The 20,118-nt window shown below is 47.7% G+C and overlaps 1 protein-coding gene and 1 non-coding gene across 3 annotated transcripts; both read right to left on the bottom strand.

The window, feature by feature from the left end:
* Positions 1 to 149: 149 nt before the first annotated feature.
* Positions 150 to 19,551, bottom strand: kpnb1 (karyopherin (importin) beta 1). 2 transcript variants are annotated; one of them, XM_088007827.1, is made up of 22 exons: positions 19,253 to 19,551; positions 17,750 to 17,808; positions 16,579 to 16,761; positions 16,311 to 16,511; positions 15,612 to 15,764; positions 15,475 to 15,534; positions 15,273 to 15,362; positions 12,456 to 12,566; positions 12,261 to 12,362; positions 11,963 to 12,187; positions 11,707 to 11,898; positions 10,717 to 10,847; positions 9,713 to 9,860; positions 9,569 to 9,640; positions 9,350 to 9,494; positions 9,187 to 9,269; positions 8,277 to 8,384; positions 7,960 to 8,103; positions 7,261 to 7,366; positions 6,905 to 7,019; positions 3,063 to 3,224; positions 150 to 1,299 (listed from the first exon to the last, which is right to left on the bottom strand). In XM_088007827.1, coding segments are annotated over exons 1-22 (2,631 nt in total). In that variant the 5' UTR covers positions 19,293 to 19,551; the 3' UTR covers positions 150 to 1,298. The 2 variants fall into 2 exon arrangements, with proteins under 2 accessions (XP_087863953.1, XP_087863954.1); XM_088007828.1 differs by lacking the exon at positions 150 to 1,299 and adding an exon at positions 1,439 to 2,910.
* LOC148158178 (small nucleolar RNA SNORA79) lies at positions 7,101 to 7,239 on the bottom strand. Its single transcript, XR_015764135.1, has one exon. It is a non-coding gene; the product is annotated as a small nucleolar RNA SNORA79 (small nucleolar RNA).
* Positions 19,552 to 20,118: the final 567 nt, after the last annotated feature.

The following is a 20,118-nucleotide window of genomic DNA, read 5'->3' as shown; positions in this document are numbered from 1 at the left end:
CGGGACCCGCGTTGGTCCATCTATCAGCAGGAGGTTCTGGAACCCAGAAGCTGAGCGGGTTCCTTACCTCTGCAGCAGGTTCTGCTGCTCATCGTCACTCTGCAGCTGCTCTCAGATCAGATTTCAGCATCAGAACAGGCAGCAGGAGGTTCAGTACAATATAGACTTTATTAGTTCACTAAAGTTTAATATGAAATAAAAAGCAGATTGGCTTTAAATCATTCACAATTCAGTAATGGAGTTTCCAGGATCATCATGTCAACACAGGAAGTCCATCCTGCCTGCAGCGGCTGCAGGTTTACAAAATAAGAGCTGGAAAGAGGCCTTCAGCGACGGACCGCACTGAGCACGCTCACAAACCCAGAGGAGCGCCGTGAAGTTACAAAAAAAACAAACAAAAAAAAAAACGAGAGAAATCATGGTTCTTTGTGGCGTTGAGTAAACAGACCGACAGCAGGAGGCGCCAGAGTTCAGCTTCCAATCAGAGTCCAGAACGATTGAGTCCAGAAGAAGAGCGAAATCACCAGAACTGCTCGGGGAATGTTTCATAGCATTTTATTGTTTTTAAATTTATTTTCTCATCATAGCAATGGAAAAATAGAACCTTTTACAAACGTCTTCAATTTTCTGAAATCTTTGAAACAAGCAAAAACCGGTGAGTGACCCGATCCCGACCCAGTGCAGCGGGGCAATCAACGTGAAGCAGCTCACAGCACGCGCTTCCAGGCCTGCAGCTAAAACTATTCCCATTTGGCACTCGCTCCGCAGCACCGGGCTTTTACTCTGAAGGGCTCCAGTGCTGCTGTCGCCAGGTAAGAGCGCGGAACGCCGGAGTGGGCGGAGCCTTCCGGCCCGGGTCGCCGTTTTAGTGCTCAGAAGAAGAAAAGTAAGAGCAACAAAAATCTAAAGTTTTCCACAGAAGAAGTCCACAAAGTCGCTCGTTAATCTGATTCCACAAAAGTTTCTCTCCCCCCCCCTCCCCCAGCGTGGGGGCGGTGGCGGGTCTGTGACGTCATCATGATGTCATACGAGGGGCCAGCTACACGGCGAAGGAGGGGCTTGTTGCTTTAAGGGGGAGGAGTCAGAGTCCAGTCCACAGGCCGTCCAGGAGGAAGAGGAGGGGGGGGGTCGCCAGCTGGAACTGAAGGTGGTGTGATGTCATCATCTCTCGCGCTCACACAGACACTCATCTCACTTCATCTCACGTCACTTCCTCTGCTGCAGCCAGCGCTGCCACAGACGAGTTCATTCCAGACGAGTCGCTGACCTCACGTCGCTCCGAGTCCAGACCTCAGCAATCTGAGGGGAGAGGAGAGAGCCAATCAGCAGAGAGGAGGGGAGGAGACGGCCAATCAGAACAGAGCTCCAACATTAACTAGGGATGTTCTGATCAGGGTTTTGCTGCTGATTCCAATACCGATCACCAATGAGGCTGATCACCTGGACTGACTGTTTATTTGTTGCTTTAGGTATAAATGCTGCTATGTGATCTGGTGAAATAAAAAACGATCTGGTAATAAATTCACCGAATTAACAAACATGCAACAAACTTGCAGGCACAAAACAGCAGCTAATCAGAAGAACTGAAAAACCTGCAGCCAAACATTCAACAGTAAAGTTCTCTGAACCCTAAATTATGCATGAGTCAAATTAATCTCAACATGGCTGACATCTAATAATGTCTAGTAACGAAGGAGACATTCATTCAGAGTCAAATGCAGGCTGCATCAAAGTAAACAATCCTAGGTTACCAAATCACAACGTCCTGATAATCAGCTGCCAGGCCAACGCTGGCTCTGATTGGCTGTTTCTGACTGAGCCGAGTAATTCTGCAGAGCACAGGAGATCGATCGATTATCATTTATTTAGTTTTTCATAAAGAATCTCACGTTTGGACATAGTGAAAGTTTTAATATGTGAAATCTTTGCTGTCGTTTACGTTACAGAGCAAACGCTCCGCCTGTGAAATATTTCAACATCTGGACATGTTGCGGGTCGCTGCAGTGCATCATGGGCCTTGTAGTGTTTAAGACCAGAATTCCTCAACAAGATGAAGAAATAATTAGAGAAATTTGGATGCAACTAAATGCTCGTTTGGATCTACAGCAGAACATCTGGATTCGGTCAGAACTTCAGGCACAAAGACGAGTTCTGAAACTTTTTAATGTCAGTTCAGGATTCAGTAGAAAGTTAAAGTTCAGCTGCAGAGATGGAGCCGACAGCAGCAGCAAACATCCAGCATAACAACGATCTGCAGCTTCAATAAAACAGCTGGAAGTGGTTCTGATCCAGTTTTTCACCAACCAGCGTTACAGAGGGCTGATGCTGGAGACAGGAAGGATGAGAAGAACCAAGAAGGAGAGAAAAAACAAAAACAACAAAGGACAAAATAAAAAAATAAAAGTAGAAAGAATAACCTCGATAAATATAGAAATATATGCAATTTTTCGTTCCCCCATTCATTTATGAATCAATGACTTCAATTTTATTTCCTTATTAATTGTTAATTTTGACAGGCTCAGGCCTCCATACATTGTGGCTAACTGAACTCTGAACCATCTGGACCTTTTAAAGGTCCGGCGCGTCAAGCAGAACCTGCTGATTTGGGTCGAGTAGTTCTGCTGTAATCTGGTCGGTCCGTTTAATCCAAGGGGTCCTGGAGGCCCAGAGGGGTCCTGGAGGCCCAGGGGGGTCCTGGAGGCCCAGGGGGGTCCTGGAGGCCCAGAGGGGTCCTGGAGGCCCAGAGGGGTCCTGGAGGCCCAGAGGGGTCCTGGAGGCCCAGAGGGGTCCTGGAGGCCCAGAGGGGTCCTGGAGGCCCGGCATCCTGTATCTTTTAGTTCTCTCCCTGGTTTAACTCACCTGGATCAAATGACGGCTCATCAGAGGCCTGACCTGCTGAGGACGTCGTTTCTGCCACCAGGGAGAGAATCAAACATGCAGGACGCCTCTGGTTTAATCAAACAACAAAGCTGGAGAAAACCCAGTTTGGTTCTGCTCCGCGCTGCCCGCAGACAGGACGGGTCGGAACCGCTACAACCGGCTCCCGGGCCTCAGAACCTCACCAGGCTTGGCTCTTGAGCTTGCGCAGCTCCTTGGTGGCCCAGGTGGCCAGCGTCTTGGTCTTGACGATTTTGGAGCGCCGGCCCTCCGTCAGCAGGTCGTTGATCAGCGGACGCATCTCCACCAGCTTCATCATGTCCTTCCCGAAGGCCGTGCAGAGGTCGCTGAGGTCACACACACAGATTAATACACACACACACACAGATTAATACACACACACACACACACAGATTAACACACACAGATGATTAATACACACACACACAGATTAATACACACACACACAGATTAATACACACACACACACAGATTAATACACACACACACACAGATTAATACACACACACACACACACACAGATTAATACACACACACAGATTAATACACACACACACACACAGATTAATACACACACACACACAGATTAACACACACACACAGATTAACACACACAGATTAATACACACACACACAGATTAATACACACACACACACACACAGATTAACACACACAGATTAATACACACACACACACAGATTAACACACACACACACACAGATTAACACACACAGATTAATACACACACACACACACACAGATTAACAAACACACACACACAGATTAACAAACACACACACACACAGATTAATACACACACACACACAGATTAATACACACACACACAGATTAATACACACACACACACAGATTAATACACACACACACAGATTAACACACACACACACACAGATTAATACACACACACACACACAGATTAATACACACACACACACAGATTAATACACACACACACACAGATTAATACACACACACACAGATTAATACACACACACACAGATTAATACACACACACAGATTAATACACACACACACAGATTAATACACACACACACACACACACACAGATTAATACACACACACACAGATTAATACACACACACACAGATTAATACACACACACACAGATTAATACACACACACACACACACACAGATTAATACACACACACACAGATTAATACACACACACACAGATTAATACACACACACACAGATTAATACACACACACACAGATTAATACACACACACACAGATTAATACACACACACACACACACACAGATGATTAATACACACACACACAGATTAATACACACACACACAGATTAATACACACACACACACAGATTAACACACACAGATTAATACACACACACACAGATTAACACACACAGATTAATACACACACACACAGATTAATACACACACACACAGATTAACACACACACACACACAGATTAACACACACACACACAGATTAACACACAGATTAACACACACACACACACAGATTAATACACACACACACACACAGATTAATACACACACACACAGATTAATACACACACACACACACAGATTAATACACACACACACAGATTAACACACACACACACACAGATTAACACACACACACAGATTAATACACACACACACACACAGATTAACACACACACACAGATTAACACACACACACAGATTAATACACACACACACACAGATTAACACACACACACACACAGATTAACACACACACACAGATTAATACACACACACAGATTAATACACACACACAGATTAATACACACACACACACACACACACAGATTAACACACACACACACACAGATTAACACACACACACAGATTAATACACACACACACAGATTAACACACACACACAGATTAACACACACACACACACACACAGATTAACACACACCAGTGTTGTGTTCAAGACCACCTAACCCGAGACTAAGACAAGACCAAGACCAGAGTGTATCGAGACCGAGTCTAGACCAAGACCAGCGGCCGTGCTACATGACACAATAAAATGTAAAATATGATCGAAATTGCTTCTCAAAATAATCTGAAAGATCCATATTACCATAAAACACCTAGATATTAAATACTTAATACATTTTACCAATATTAAATATTCCATTTCTGTGCTAAAAAGTGTGATGGTCTCGTGCCATCCCTAAAAACATAACGCCCTGGGCATTTGCCCATATTGCTCATATAAGAATCCACCACTGTTGCACCATTAAACATAGCAATTGAGGCAATGCCCTGACGGTAAATAACGCTCAACTATGAACACTGACCAAGGAGCAACAAGCAAGAAGTAACCAAACAGAAGGCGCTCATCGTGACTGTTTTCACTCTCTATCCCAGTACATGAAGCCAGGTAGTCTGACACCATGGCAGACATTACAGCTGCCACTTTGAACAAAAACAAAGAGCAATGTGCATGCTCTGCATGCTCTTTCGTTCTTGTGTTTTAGTTATTTGTTAATTTAAATATCAACGTACATAATTAAATAAAATAATGATGCAGTGTACACAGAGCATTAATAGAACAAAGAACGGGTGTTCTGTCAGATCAGCATACGTTGTCAGATAGTCGTACGCTTAGCTCAGACATGCATACGCTGTCATTACCATAAGATTTCATTTAATCAACAACATAGAATCATAACGTAGATCGTCATACACTTTGTTAACAGTTGTATGGCATCCTGACTTAGCGGTTAAGTGAGTTTTACACGGTCGTGTGTTGTAGTTGACTCCAGCTGCAGCCAGACCTGCTTTAAATACACTTTGAAACCATGACAACACATGTATATATATATATAGTTATCATTGAAAACAATTTAATGACTTATGTTCATCATAACTTGCTGCGTATGGTGAACTGACAACTCCTCTGACGGTCGGATTTCTTAATGCTTAATGCATTTATGCTAACCTGACAGCGTATGGCTATCTGATAGAACAACGGCTCTCAGTGACACTCCAGTCCTATCTAATAAATAAAGAGCCGTGGAGAAGAATTGACTGTTTCTGAATGTCACCTCACTATATTGCAGACTTTTGGACATAGCGTTGTCCCATATATGCGACAAGTCAGTCAACACCTCCGCACAATAATTCAACACAGTGAGTGATAACATTTTTCATCACAATGCTTATGTGTCTCTGTACAGCTAGCTTTGCTAACATCACGTTAACGGAGCTTACCTTCTTTGAGCTACTTTTCTAAGTGACGAAAATAGTTAGACGTTGTCCCCACCGTCTGTGAAAGCGAAGCGCTGCTGAGTTAGCTGTGGCCATCGGATTTCTTACTATTTATGCAGCGCTATTATATTAATGACCATTAGACAAACATTTTCTGCCGCTGAGAGGAAACCACTGCGCATGTCCTGGAGCGCCGCGTGCGAGTGAAAGGTGGGGAGGGGAGGAGGAGGGAGAGTGAAAGGTGGGGAGGGGAGGGGGGAGTAACAGAAACACTTAGTTGCTTGGATTTTAATCGGTGCGTTTTGCATCCACTGAAAACAAAGATGTTAACAAATAAACTGGACAGAATGTTGTACGTTTAGTGATATTTTCACAGTTGCGGTCTCGACTGGTCTTGAAATAAAATGCCGAGTCCTCAGAGACCGAGACCGAGACCAAATGCGGTCGAGTCCGAGACGAGACCATCAAAAAATGGTCTTAAGACCGGTCTTAAGACCAAGACCAACTTCGAGTACCACAACACTGACACACACACACACAGATTAATACACACACACACACACAGATTAATACACACACACACACAGATTAACACACACACACACACAGCAGCCCAGAGGTTCTGACTGCAGCGGGTCTCAGATGTTGTGGTCTGGTTGTGCATCACACCGTCAGCGTGGTGCATGGTTTCTCCTCACCGACCCGGTTCCGGTTCTGGTTCCGGTTCCGTCCCGGTTCTTACCCGATGAGTCCGGCGGCGTTGGCCACCACGCCATCAGAGTGGTCCTCGTCCTCGGCGATGTGGTGGATGAAGGACAGGATGAACTCCACGCGCGGCTGAACCAGCATCACGTCAGCTGCAGGGGGGACGCAGGTCAAAGGTCACAGAGAGATCAAAGGTCACAGAGAGGTCAAAGGTCAAACTCAGGTCAAATTTAGCTTGTTGGGTCCCGCAAAACCGGGAAGCTGTTGGGTTTGGGCCGGAGCCCGGAGCTTCCCGGGTGAAAACGACCCGGTTTCTCTGCGACGGCGTAAATCCTCCTGCTGGGCTGCAGACAGGAAGAGGAACCGCCGTCGCCGGACAGGAAGTGGCCTTACGGTGGACGTTCTCCTGGTCGCCCTTCAGGCCCTGGATGATGCCGGTGTAGGCCTCCAGGCAGCCCTCCCTCAGCTCGTTCAGGTAGTCCACCATGTCGTAGTCCGTCTGGAACAGAACCGGATCAGAACCTCAGGAAAAATCAAGAAACTTTTGCAGCATGAAAAATGATGAAAACCTAAAGACTTAACGGTTTGATTCACCATCATTTATGAACGTTGATAATGTGGCCTTTGTTTCACACAAGAACTGATAAAAACCCAATAATGTTGTTTAACATGAAGCAGAAACGTTTTGGTTCCGTCGGTGTGATTTCAGCCGTTAGTCATCATTAATATTCCTCACATTCATCCAAACTAACCTGTTCAGGTCGACCAGCTTCCTGCTCCCATTAAACACAATTTACACACAAATCTCTCAAAATGTTTCCTGCGATTCAGCAAACAGAAACAATATTTCTATATATATTATTATACAGGAATAATCCTAAATATCTGCTTTCAACAGTAAACACTGTTTTCCTTTTAATCAGATGTTAGGACTTTATTACCAACATGAGCAGTTTGAATATCAAGAACTTTCAAGGATGTTTTACAGAGATCAAGGACTTTCCAGACCTTGAAAACACGTAATTAAATTCAAGCATTTCCAAGAATTTCAGCGACTCATGACGGGCCGAGCCCACAGCCAGGTGAGCTCACCTTGTCCACCTGCGCCTGGCTGGCCTGCTGCAGCGTGTCCAGGACGATGTCCAGGTACTTCTTGAACTCTCCTCCGATGGCCAGAGCGATGTCTCCGAACGCAGAGAGGATCTGCGGCTTCACCGAGCGATGCACGTTCTCGTTCTGCAAACACAGACGCAGCGATCAGACGGGTCTGCCGCACGCCGGAGGCTTGGCAGCGTTGCCACGGCGACAGTGGTCTCAGATAGACGTGGAGGGTGTGCATCACAGTCAGAGTGGTGCATGGAGTATCGTCACAGACCGAACAGAAACCGGGCCGGCCCGGCGCCGCTCACCCCCAGGTTCTCCAGCAGCAGCTGCATGATCTCGTCGCAGTAAGGCAGGATGTTGGACTGCAGCGCTCGGCACAGGTCGCACACCAGGCCCACCGCCGCCAGACACACCTGCAGCACAGGACAGGTAACTGGAGCGCCGCCACGTTTTCATTTCTACATTTTCTGATGGATTTAAAACTCAACCTGATTCAAATGTTTTCTTGTCTACATTAACACCTTTTCAGCAACAAAAATGAATTTGCTTCCAATTGGAAGGGCAGATTCAGGAAGTTTGCATAAATTTATTGGAAGCTGATTGGCTGAGCAGATCGGTGGCTGACCAATCACAGCTCAGCAGTAGAAACTCCCTCATCACTGGGCAGAAAAACGTAAAATGCAGTAATAAATAAATCTGGAAATTAAATTTTACATATTTCCATATGTATCATATGAATTACTTTCAATTTTGTTCATATTTAATCTATTTTTTTCATCATTTAATTATTTTCTAATTTTCTGAGGTTGTCCCAATTTATTTAGTTTGAAAATAAATTGTTATGTTGAATTTCCTCCCATATTTATTTATATATTCATTAAGTTAATTTTGGCAGGATCAGTCCTCCGTACTGATCAGCAAATTAAATTCTGGGGGAAAAAACAAAAAAGCTAACAGACGTTAAACCAACAGTGTTGAGTTCAATGGAGAAAAGGTGAAACAGAAACTGATAAATCTGGTGAATCTTTTTATTCTGATTAAAAACCAAATAAAAACATCATTTGTGTTTCAATTATTATTAAAACTTATATTTTATATTAAAGATAAACGTCAAAGGAAACCCGAGAGCGTTCTGATAAAGGATGACATGATAAATCAGAGGAAGTAAAAACGCCTGAAGCTAACGGCTGAGCTGAGGCTCCGCCCCCTTCCTACCTGATACTCGGCGTAGTTCTTCAGTCCGATGGCCAGGAACGGCTTGAAGGCATCCATGTATTTCTGGAAGTCGCTCCCCAGAACTGAAGTGAGCGGCAGAGACAGTGATGCGTGTGTAGCAGCGTTAGCGTTAGCATTAGCATGAGCAGCGTCTCCCGCCTACCTTCCACCAGCGTGGACACGGCCATCAGCGCGTCCTCCTGGACGCCGCCGGAGCCCGCCGTGCTCTGGAACATCCTGAGCAGAGACGCCATCACCACGTCGGAGATCTGCAGCGCGTCCTGGTGCTGCACCTTCCGCAGGACGTTCTGCAGGGACAGGAAGCGCTCAGCACTCCTTCACAATAAAAGCGGCAGCGGCCGAGCTGGGCGGCGGGCCTCACCTGCAGAGTGGCGCAGAGCAGCGACTGCAGGTCGTTGAACTGGATCCGGTCCGAGGTGCTCTGGATGTGAGACTGCACAGGAAGGCGGCGTCAGGCGGCCGTCCTTTCACAGTAAAAGCCCGAGCGGCGGCCGGCAGGACTCACCTCCATCTGCAGGACCTGCTGCAGCCGCTCCATGATGACCAGCGTGGTTTTCTGCACCGCCGGGTAGCAGTCCTTCGCGCTGTTCTTCACGATCTCCATCAGAGCCTCGTAGGCGGCCGAGCGCAGGTTGTTCTGGTGGCCGTCGGGTCTGGAGAGGAACCAGAACGCAGCAGACATGTTTCCTCACGGCAAAGAGACTCGGGTCAAAGGGTCAAAGGGTCAGGGCGACGGGTCGGATTTACTTTGATTCATCATCATATATTTATTACCGCCGACGTCTTCCTGTTTTCTACAGAAGAAACATTTTCTGTTTATCTGCTTGGGTCTGAAAACTAAACACTAAAAAACATTTTAGGGAATTCTAACTGAAGTTACATTTTCCAAACTTTTCTTATTTTATTTCAGGCACTAAAAAAATATTTTTGTTGTATGAAAATATCAGGTTTACACTGTAAACAATGTTTCCCAATTTAGGCTTTAAATTAGATCAAAACTTTCCAAACCTCAGAAACAAATCATTGAAATTTAAGAGCCAGAAGAAGAACCAGGCAGAACCAGGTGGAACCAGGCAGAACCCGGTAGAACCAGGCAGAACCAGGTAGAACCCGGTAGAGTTCAGTAGAACCCGGTAGAACCCGGTAGAACCAGGTAGAGTTCAGTAGAACCCGGTAGAACCCGGTAGAACCCGGTAGAACCCGGTAGAGTTCAGTAGAACCCGGTAGAACCCGGTAGAACCAGGTAGAGTTCAGTAGAACCCGGTAGAACCTGGTAGAACCCAGTAGAACCAGGTAGAACCCGGTAAAACCAGGTAGAACCCGGTAGAACCCGGTAGAACCAGGTAGAACCCAGTAGAACCCAGTAGAACCAGGTAGAACCCTGTAGAACCAGGTAGAACCCGGTAGAACCAGGTAGAACCCAGTAGAACCCAGTAGAACCCGGTAGAACCCGGTAGAACCCAGTAGAACCCGGTAGAACCCGGTAGAACCCGGTAGCTGCGCTCCCACCTGTCCGTGGTCTCCAGCAGCTTCTGGACGATGATCTCGAAGGACGAGGACAGGCAGTAGGTGCTGGGCTCCTCCTGATCCTCGGCGGCGTCTGTGGCTTCGTACGCCGCCTCGGCCAGAGACGAGAAGGCCTGGAGGGGAGCAGAGGACCCGTTAGCCCCAAGGCGGTCCGGTCCGAAGCAGAACACGAACCGGATCTGAAACAATCTGGTTGTGTTAACAATTGGCATCCAGGCGCTGCGGCCGTCGTTCTGATACATCAGGCTGACATTTAAGCTTTAGCGCATTATGTTGACGACAGCTAAAACCGACGCTAGTCATCGTTAGCGAGCAGCGTTTGCCCCCCAGCCGTGGCAGGGGGCGGGGTCTAGCACATGTGACATCACACAGAGGTATGAACACGGTGTTTACCAGAAGCTAATGCTAAAGCTCCATCCTGAGCCAATCAGAAGCTGCGGATGCTGAAGGCCAGCGCCGACATCTGCCTCAGGACACGAACACTTAAAGTTTCCTCAACATGAATATTTCCACTAAATAAGAGATGGAGGAAAATCCAGTAAAGCTCCTTTCAGGCGAACCGAGTTAGTTGTTCTGATCTTAGACAATTAACTGAACCTCACATTTGTTTGTTACTCATTAAATATATTTGTCCCATTTGAAGGTCATTAGTCCGTTTGTCGCATATCAAACGTTCAGAAACTGAAGCGGCTGAACCCGCCGTCGTTTAAACACACCCGTTGCCATGGCAACCGTGTGCAAGCCGAGCAGAGATTACGTTAAAAGTCCGTTACGATGCGATTATCAGTCAGTGATTATTAATAGTCGCTGGCGGAGGATGAATTAATCTCCTGCTCAGTTTTCACCTGAAACCCAAACGAGTCGTTACTCTGAACGTTTGGTTGATTTTTTTAAATAGAGTTACAAATGCTTTGGGTCTCAGTTTGCTGCCTACCCCCCCTCCGCTGTGGAGGAAGTGATGTCACGGCTCACCCAGCAGACGTTGGAGGCCACCCTGGGCTCGGCCCCCAGGCCCTCGATCAGACACTGCAGCAGCGGCGCCAGGTAAACCTCGTGGATGGCGGCTTCGGGCTGCAGCTCGCAGATGCGTCCGACGGTCCAGGCCGTGGTGTCCCTCACCACCACGCTGGGGTCCTTCATCAGCTCGATCAGGGTGGGCATGGCCTGCAGGGGGCAGCGCGGTCAGACCGGCTCCGCCGAACCGGGCCGACCTGCGGCGGCGGCTCACCTGGATGACGAGCGGTTTGAGCTGGTTCAGGTCGGGCCCCTCCAGGATGGAGCCGAACGCCATGATGGAGGCGTCCCGGTACCGCCAGTCCGGGTTCTTGATGTTCTCCTTGATGAAGGGCAGGACGTGGGGAACCACGTCGTCCTCGCAGCAGGTGGCCAGCAGCATCAGACACACGCCCGCCGCCTTGCAGGGGTTCCAGTCGTCGTCGTCGTCGTTCTCGTCCTGCGGACACACGACGCACCGTCAGCGGGGCCGACTCACACTGAGCGCGTGCAGACGGGCAACGGGGCGGCACCTGCTTGGCCAGCGTCTGGGTCAGGATGGGGACCAGGTACTGCAGCGCTCCTTTGGCGTAGAACTTACTGGTGTGCTCAGGGGGCCGGCCCTGCTCCGAGGCCTGCGATTGGACAAGGAGGCAGGAAGAGACAGGAAGAGGCGGTCAGCGGCGTGGAACCGCACGGCGGCCTGACGACGATGAAAACAAACGCACCTCTGAGGCCTCGATGGCCAGGTCCATCTCCTCGTCGCAGACGTTGGACCAGAACTCGATGCCCTGCAGCGCCACCTCGTCGATGTCGCTCTTCATCGCCTCGATGGTGATCTGGACCAGAACACAGCGTCAGGGTTTCCACCTGAGGGGGGCGCCAACCTCCAGTCTACGAACAGAACCTGTCAGGTTCTTCAGCCCCTCAGCGCCACGTTCAGCAGGAAATTAAAGAACTTCCTGTTAATTTATGGCAGACGTTCCTGCATTGAGAATATTCAGCAGGAAGTTCTGGTTCTGCAGGCAGAAGAACCAGAACCGGAATGCAGCTGTAATGAAGCCTGCCAGCAGGGAGCAGTAGTGAGCCAGTGACAGGAACACATGGACCTGGAGTTATCTGCCTGTACAGAGGCCCAGTTCCTGATCCGGTCCGGTTCTGAGGCTGAACTAGTGATGGGTCCGGCAACACCGATGCGTCGGCGCATGCATCAAGCCCAAAGACCAAAACGTGTCGGTGCGCGTGTTGGTCATGTGACCGATACAGGAACCGTTTCCAAATGACAGCAACGAGCCAAACTGTGTTTGTAAAGGAGAGAATCTGTCAGAAGAATTATTGACCTTTTATTGACCTATGGAGCAGCTTCAGAGGAAAGGTTTCCTCAGTGTGGGAACATTTTGATCTTATATTGGAAAATAAATGTTTTCATTTTGTTGTTTCATCCGGTTCTGTCAGTTTCTACTTGATCTGAATCCAAATTCAGCTGAAACTCTTAGTTTACTTTCATATCATGTTCTGCAGGTTAAATGTTGCTTATGTTTGACTAAACTGTCTTATTTAAATAAATCCTCAATAAATCCTAAATAAATCATGATGCCTCAATGCTGAGGCATCATGAGAATGAAGTCCAGATAAACTCAGATATGCAGCCGTTCTACAAATTACTCAGGTGCTTTTTATAAATTGTTTCACATACAGTGATCCCTCGCTGCAACGCCGTTCACCTTTCACGGTTTCGCAGATTTTTTTATGCAGTTTTTTTTCAGTCTCAGCGCTTCTTCTCTATCTGAGTGCCAATAAAGTTACGGTGTTTAATACAGATTGGAAACTGAAACTTTGAATGCCAGCTGGAAAAACTGAGGCCAGAGGCAGCAGAACCGGACCGGAGGCTCAGATCCGTCGCTCTGCCGCAGATCCAGCTGTGAATCTCTGGGCAGCTTGGAGGAGACAGTTTAATGGATCCGGATCACATTAAGGCCCGATGGATGAACATCTGCTGATCTGAAAACAGGTTTTGTTTCAATGTAGAGTATTTATTTATGCTGTGTAATAACTGTAAAAAATAAAGGCAACTACTTCATGGATTTCGCCTATCGGGTTATTTCCGGAACGCAACCAAAAACAAAGGTTCGCTGTAAATGTCATGTTTACTTTGTTTTTTTCTGCAGAAGAAGTTTTGTCAAAAAAGTGTAAAAGCCTAAATTTCAAAATGTTGTAAAAACTTTTTTTTTTTTAAATAAAAATCTGTGGGGGGAAAAACCAGCCCGCAGGGATCCTCATTCCAAACATTCACTTAAATTTTCACTTTATGTTCAAATGTTTTTACTGACTGTACATCAAATCTATTTTAAATTTAACTGAAGATATGACATAATACAATATTCAATAAAATACAAAGACTTAAATCTTATTGTATGGACTAGGTCAGTGGTCCCCAAACTACGGCCCGCTGGCCGGATCCGGCCCGCCTCCACATTTGGTCCGGCCCCCTGAACGATACCAGAGAGCATTTAGATTTTTTTTTTCATATACCGTATTTTCCGGACTATAAGCCGCTACTTTCTTCCTAAGCTTTGAACCTTGTGGCTTATATGTGGATTTTTCTTCAACCACCAGGGGGCTCTTTAGCAGGAAGTGAATCATTGGAAGTCAAAATTGGAAATAAAAGAAGAAAGCGCCCATTAAAACAGAATTAGGTATTATAGGGAATTGAAATTTGAGAATGTTGTTGATCAGTTAAACAGCATTGAGGGGAAAAGAAGATTTTTGGTTTTTTAAATAAAACTGGGAACATTATGAGAATTTGAGGTACAGATATTAGCATCCAGTAGATGGCAGTAGTGCAACAATAATGGATGCAAGCTGCTGTTGAAATCTAAAGGAGGAGAAGAAGAAGCAGAAGGCGGCGCCCATTTTCATTTAGCACATGCTAGTAGCAACATCAGCACTTTTACTGTTACAGTTTCCGTTCGGAAACTACCGTAATCAGTTCAGTTAAATCTAAACTTGGCAACTTTTCCTTTTTCAATTGATCTGTTATGACTCAGAGGGTGGCTGTCCACCCCCCTCTGCTGCATCGCTGTGGAAAACCTGGAGCGGCAGAGAAATCTGTGGCTTATAGTCCAGAAAATATTTATTTCATTAATAATGTTATTATTTATTTCCTGGATTGTTTTCTGAAGAACCAGACAGAGTTATTTGATTGTGCTTTCTGGAAAACAATACATTTTTACATTTAGGCTCCTGCAATCGTCACTTTTTCTGTCACAAACTGACTCCGGGCCCCACCAGAGAAGGAAAAAGTTATGTGGCCCTCACAGGAAAAGGTTTGGGGACCCTTGGACTAGGCCATCAAATCACCACGTTGCCTGTAGGAATTTTTAATGTCCAGCAGGTGTCAGTATTGAGTGACACAGTATCAACAGTTTTGCTTTGGGTTGAAACGCCTCATCTACCCATCACTAGGCTGAACCCAAACCCGTTTGGACCCGAGCTCGTCTTCATCACTTCCTGTTTGAGGAAGGAGCAGACTTCCTGTTTCTTACCGCGAACAGGGCGGGGCCCATGTAGGTCTCCATGTACTGGTAGTACAGCGACATGATCTTCACCAGGTTCTGCAGCGCCGCCACGCGTACCTGAGCACAGGAAGAGCAGAGGGGCGGAGTTACAGCGGCTCAGCAGAGGGGCGGAGCTTCAGCGGCTCAGCAGAGGGGCGGAGCTTCAGCGGCTCGGTCCGATCGGACTCACTCTGGTGTCGGGACACTGTGTGGCTTCACACACCACCTGCATGATGAAATGTCTCTCCGTCTGAAAACACACACACAGGTCAATGTGCCGCTCACACAGCCCAGGAGCAGCCACCGGTTCTGGTTCTGGTTCCGGACCTCCTTGTCGAAGTTGGCTCTGGTGAACTCCAGCGAGTTGAGCAGCGCGTTGGTGGCGGCCAGCTTCACGTTGTTGCTGGGCTCCTCCTTCCTCATGCCCTGGATGATCGCCGTCAGGATCTGGTTGGCCGTCTCCTGCAGCTGCTCCGGGTCCTGCGGGTCAGAACCAGAACCGTCAGGCACAAACGGAACCGGGTGGAACAGATGGCCGGTTCTGACTTCAGTTCTTTACACTTATTCTTTCTTGTTGAAATTGAGCAAAATCAGAACTGAAAGAACGGCCATATTAACGGCAACATGAAAAACAGAAACTAATTAAAAAATAATGACATCAGCTGGAAGATAAACATTTAATTTCTTATCATCCTGTCTGCCTGTTTACAAAACGAGAAAAAACAGAAATAATTTTACATAATTTAGCTTTTAGCTTTGGTGAAATGAGCCAATCAAATGCTGCCGATGACATCATGTGACAGGAAGTAGAATTCAGATTCGTTGAGAAAATTAAATTAATTAAAAATATCCAATTTGAAAAAAATTTAAAATCTGAAAATAAAGGAAACCGGAATCAGACCAAAGCAAACGATCGATCCAGTTCATTTTGGTTCCAATGATTTACGGGTCGGATCGGTCCTGGAGGCTGGTTCTGAAGGGTCCGGTTGGTTCTGGACCGGACCCTTCAGAAGCGGCTGGACTCACGATGTCCTGGCAGATGTATCCGATGGCCTCCAGCGTGGACTCCTTCATGTGCTCGGTGCTGGACGGGTCCGTTACGTTGGCCACCAGCTGTGGGATCAGCTCCGGCCACTGGGTCACCGGGATCTCGGCGCAGGCGATGCCGGCCACGCACTGCGACGCCGAGCTGGGCCGGTACGTCTCCGTGCCCAGCGTCTGTAAAACCTGCAGAGACGAGTCGGGTCAGAGCCGGGTCGGAGCGGACCGGAGCGGAACCGGGCCGGGTCCTTACGTAGTTCTTGATCTCGCGGCGAGCGTTGGCGTCGATGGCCAGCCATCGCTGCTGGTACTGCGTCTTCACGTCCGGGTCTTTGGAGGTGAGCGAGTTCTTGACCTGCAGCCCCGCTGCGACCCGCGCCACCTGCGTGTTCCCGGGGTTGGCCAGAACCTTGGACAGCTCCACCAGGAAGGTGGGCTGGGGACAGAACCGGGTCAGAACCAGAACCCAACACACTCTAATCTGTTCATCAGGCCCACATCATGATGCCTCCACCGCACTAATCAGTTTCTCTCCAGCATCCTCCCTGTCTATGGCAGGCAGTTTTAACATAAAATCAGCTCTGATGTCTGAACCAGTTCTGATTCCTCTGATCACATTCAGTTCATCGTCAATAAATTAGTGAAACCTGTTAAACACGTTTCACATCCTGACTCGTCACTAAATAATTATTCTGTTAAAACAGAAGCTTCAGTAAATAAACTGAAAACTTCTGGGCTCAGCAGCTGCTTACTTACAATCTGAGTCTCAGGTGAGAAGAAATCCTGCTGGCCTCTGCCTGGACAGCTCAGCAGGGGGCTTACCAACAGTTTACTAATTCAGAATCTAAAACTGGGGCTTTGATGACGTCCCCTCCGCTCACATGGAGGGATCCACTTCCAGATCCACTACCGGATCCACTGGGACCCAGCGTCTGGCTGTAAGAGCAGCCGTGCTCCCGGTGGAGCCGACTGCTCCGCCCAGCTCTGCTTTCCAGCCTGGCTCCTGCCTTTCTTTTCTTCTGCAGGACCCCATGCTCAGACCACTTTACCTTAAAACAGCTTGCCATACAAGACAGTCAATCAAAACTATTGAAACATTAAAACTGTCTGGGCTGCTGAAGTTTCATTTTTGCTACTTTTTAGCTCTGATATTTCATTCATGGATTCTCATGAATAAAATCTGGACCAGCAGAAACAGGTTCCCTGTTGCAGGAACTGGTTTAACTGGGAGGAGAGAGACTGGGATGGAAACGAACTGCAGCTGGGATTTTAATCATCAGCTTGAAGAAGATCAGGTGGAAGAAAGAGGCAGCTCCCTGGGTGTGACTGGCTCTCTGCGGCTGAGTGTGTGTGTGTGTGTGTGTGTGTGTGTGTGTGTGTGTGTGTGTGTGAGAGCTGCTCTCCATCCCCCCTCCGGTACTGACCAGGTTCTCTATGGCCGCCTGCTCCAGGAACTTCTGCGCCGCCTCCAGTTCATTCCGATCTGAGGACAGAGAGGAAGAGGAGTCACTCTGGAGCGCCGGGTCGGATCAGAACCAAACAGAACCAGATCCAGAACAGAACCAGCTGGATTCCTGCAGCTCACTTCCTTTCATTCACTTCATGCAATGAAGAAAACGTGAGAAACGGCAGCAGCATGTTCATGTTTTTCACTTCTGGGGGTTCCTTCCTTGACCTTTGACCCTACCTTCTCTACAGGTGGCAGTGTAGAATATTCCAGAACCTTTGAGAAAATCAAGCAATAATGACACAACTTGCAGTAAACAGAGTTAAAGTCGTCCTGCTATGCATTGGGTTCAGACAGACCCCAGATCAGGTCATCCTGGTCCTAAACGCAGCACAGCTGATGTTTATCACTGATGCTGCAATAACCATAAAATCATGACGGGTGTGGAAAGAATGATCCAGTCCAGGTTAGATCAGTTTTACTGTTTAGTATGGAGAAACTCTCTTAAATCACACATTCTGCAAAAGGATGAAATGATAAAATGACGAACAAACAGCCTTTAAAAATCTGCCAAAGCTGATTTTTATCTCTTGTGTTTGCTTGGGGTGGAGCTGCATGTTTTACTCCTGCTCTGATCTCAGGTGATCAGGATGAGAACAACTCCAGATATTTCCTGATTTTATTAACAGAGTAAAACAGCTGAGCTTGTTTTTATTGTAGAGAAACTCGGTCCAGATTGTGTTCGTTCAGGTATTTTATGTTTTGAGGCACAGCTTAAAAACACCCAAACAGCCCTTTAACCTGCAGCTGAGACCTGAAGTGTGTTGCTAAGCGGCTCCTCGGCGGCGGATCCACGCTGATCTCTGCTCATAGTGGGTCTATTTCCACGCAGGAACAGCCCGCTCTGCGGCAGGAACCCGCCGACGAACTAACATGTGTGTTAGCTGCTAACGCTAGCCGCTGACCGGAACAAGAGCGGTTCTGGTGACGGGAGTCAGTAAAACCGGAACAACGTTTAGCGATAACAACCCCAACCATCCGATTCTGTAACCTGGAAGAGTTTTCAGTTCTGGGTAATGAACCGGAGGGAGGGCAGGCCGACGGTGCAAGTGAGCCGCGCTATCGAGCTAACCGAGCAGCTGCACTGGGTATGGGCAGGGTCGGCGTCCGGTGCAGCCTCCTCCAACGGCCACCTCACCCGCTGAGTGACCTGATCCCCTCGGTTACGCTCTCCCATTGAGTTCCGACTGGGTCAGAGCACTGTGGTTGGTGAAGATTCCCCTGAAATAGTGCCTGAAGTCCGGGCAGAGTGCGAAGTCACTCATCACGGCAGGCCTCGGTTAGCTTACTTAGCATCAAGAGCTAACAGCTCCCTCCGCCCAAAGATAAACCTTCCCCGGGTCCTCCACCACCGCTCCATCGGTACCGAACACAGCCCCTCAGATCCACCTGGAGGAACCGGTTCCGCCCCGGTACTCACCTGGAGAGACGGTTTTTTCCAGGATAGTGATGAGCTCCATCCTGTGGCCCGGCTGCTCCTGCTGCTACTGCCGCCGCCGCTCTTCACTTGGTCGGGTTCGATAACAGCGGATGATCTGTGTCCCTGGAGCCCGGTCTGAGGCAGCCACAGGGCGGGTTCGGCTGGGCTCGGTTAGATTCGTTTGGGATTTACTCGGACGGTGCAGGAAATGTTAACGGCCGCAGCTCGCAGAAACGCCGCCCGTTCGCGAGGGAAAGGAGCGCGCGGTTCTCTCACGCGGAGGGATATCACGCACTGACGCACGCACGGCGTCACCATGCCTTTTTTAATCGCGGAACCATCCGGGAGGACGGCACCATTACCGCCACCTCCTGTTGCGGAGGGTGTATTACTCCATAGAATCAAAAGTACTTGTGTAGTCTGGAGATCAGAAAAATAAGATAATTTGAGTAAATACATGAATACTGTTAAGGGGATAACTTCATCTAAAAACCTGACCACCCTGCCTCTCTGTGAAGAAATATTTTCTCTCAACATAACTGGTACTAAGTCTGCAGCATCACTGTGGAGCATTTTTGATCCAGTCAGTCATGTTGGAGGGTTTCCCAGTAAGAACGACCTGTTTAAAGTTATGCCAGAGAATTAAGTCCAGACTTTGATTATTCCACTCCAAAACATTCAGTTTTTGTGAATCTGTTCACGAGTAAAACAGGAGTCTGCTCAGTTAAGCTTTGAAACATAACCCAGAATGAAGTGGAGCGCCCCCTGCAGGTCTGGAGTCCCCTGGACGGGTTGGGTCTTGCGCCTGTCTGAACCTGAATGATGATGATGATGTTGAAGATGATGCTGACCGCCTTCCTCTCGTG

Source organism: Poecilia mexicana, unplaced genomic scaffold, assembly GCF_051168715.1.
Source record: "Poecilia mexicana isolate PSO_F unplaced genomic scaffold, ASM5116871v1 scaffold_8, whole genome shotgun sequence".
NCBI classification, from domain to species: domain Eukaryota; kingdom Metazoa; phylum Chordata; class Actinopteri; order Cyprinodontiformes; family Poeciliidae; genus Poecilia; species Poecilia mexicana.
This window is presented reverse-complemented; position numbering and strand designations above follow the sequence as displayed.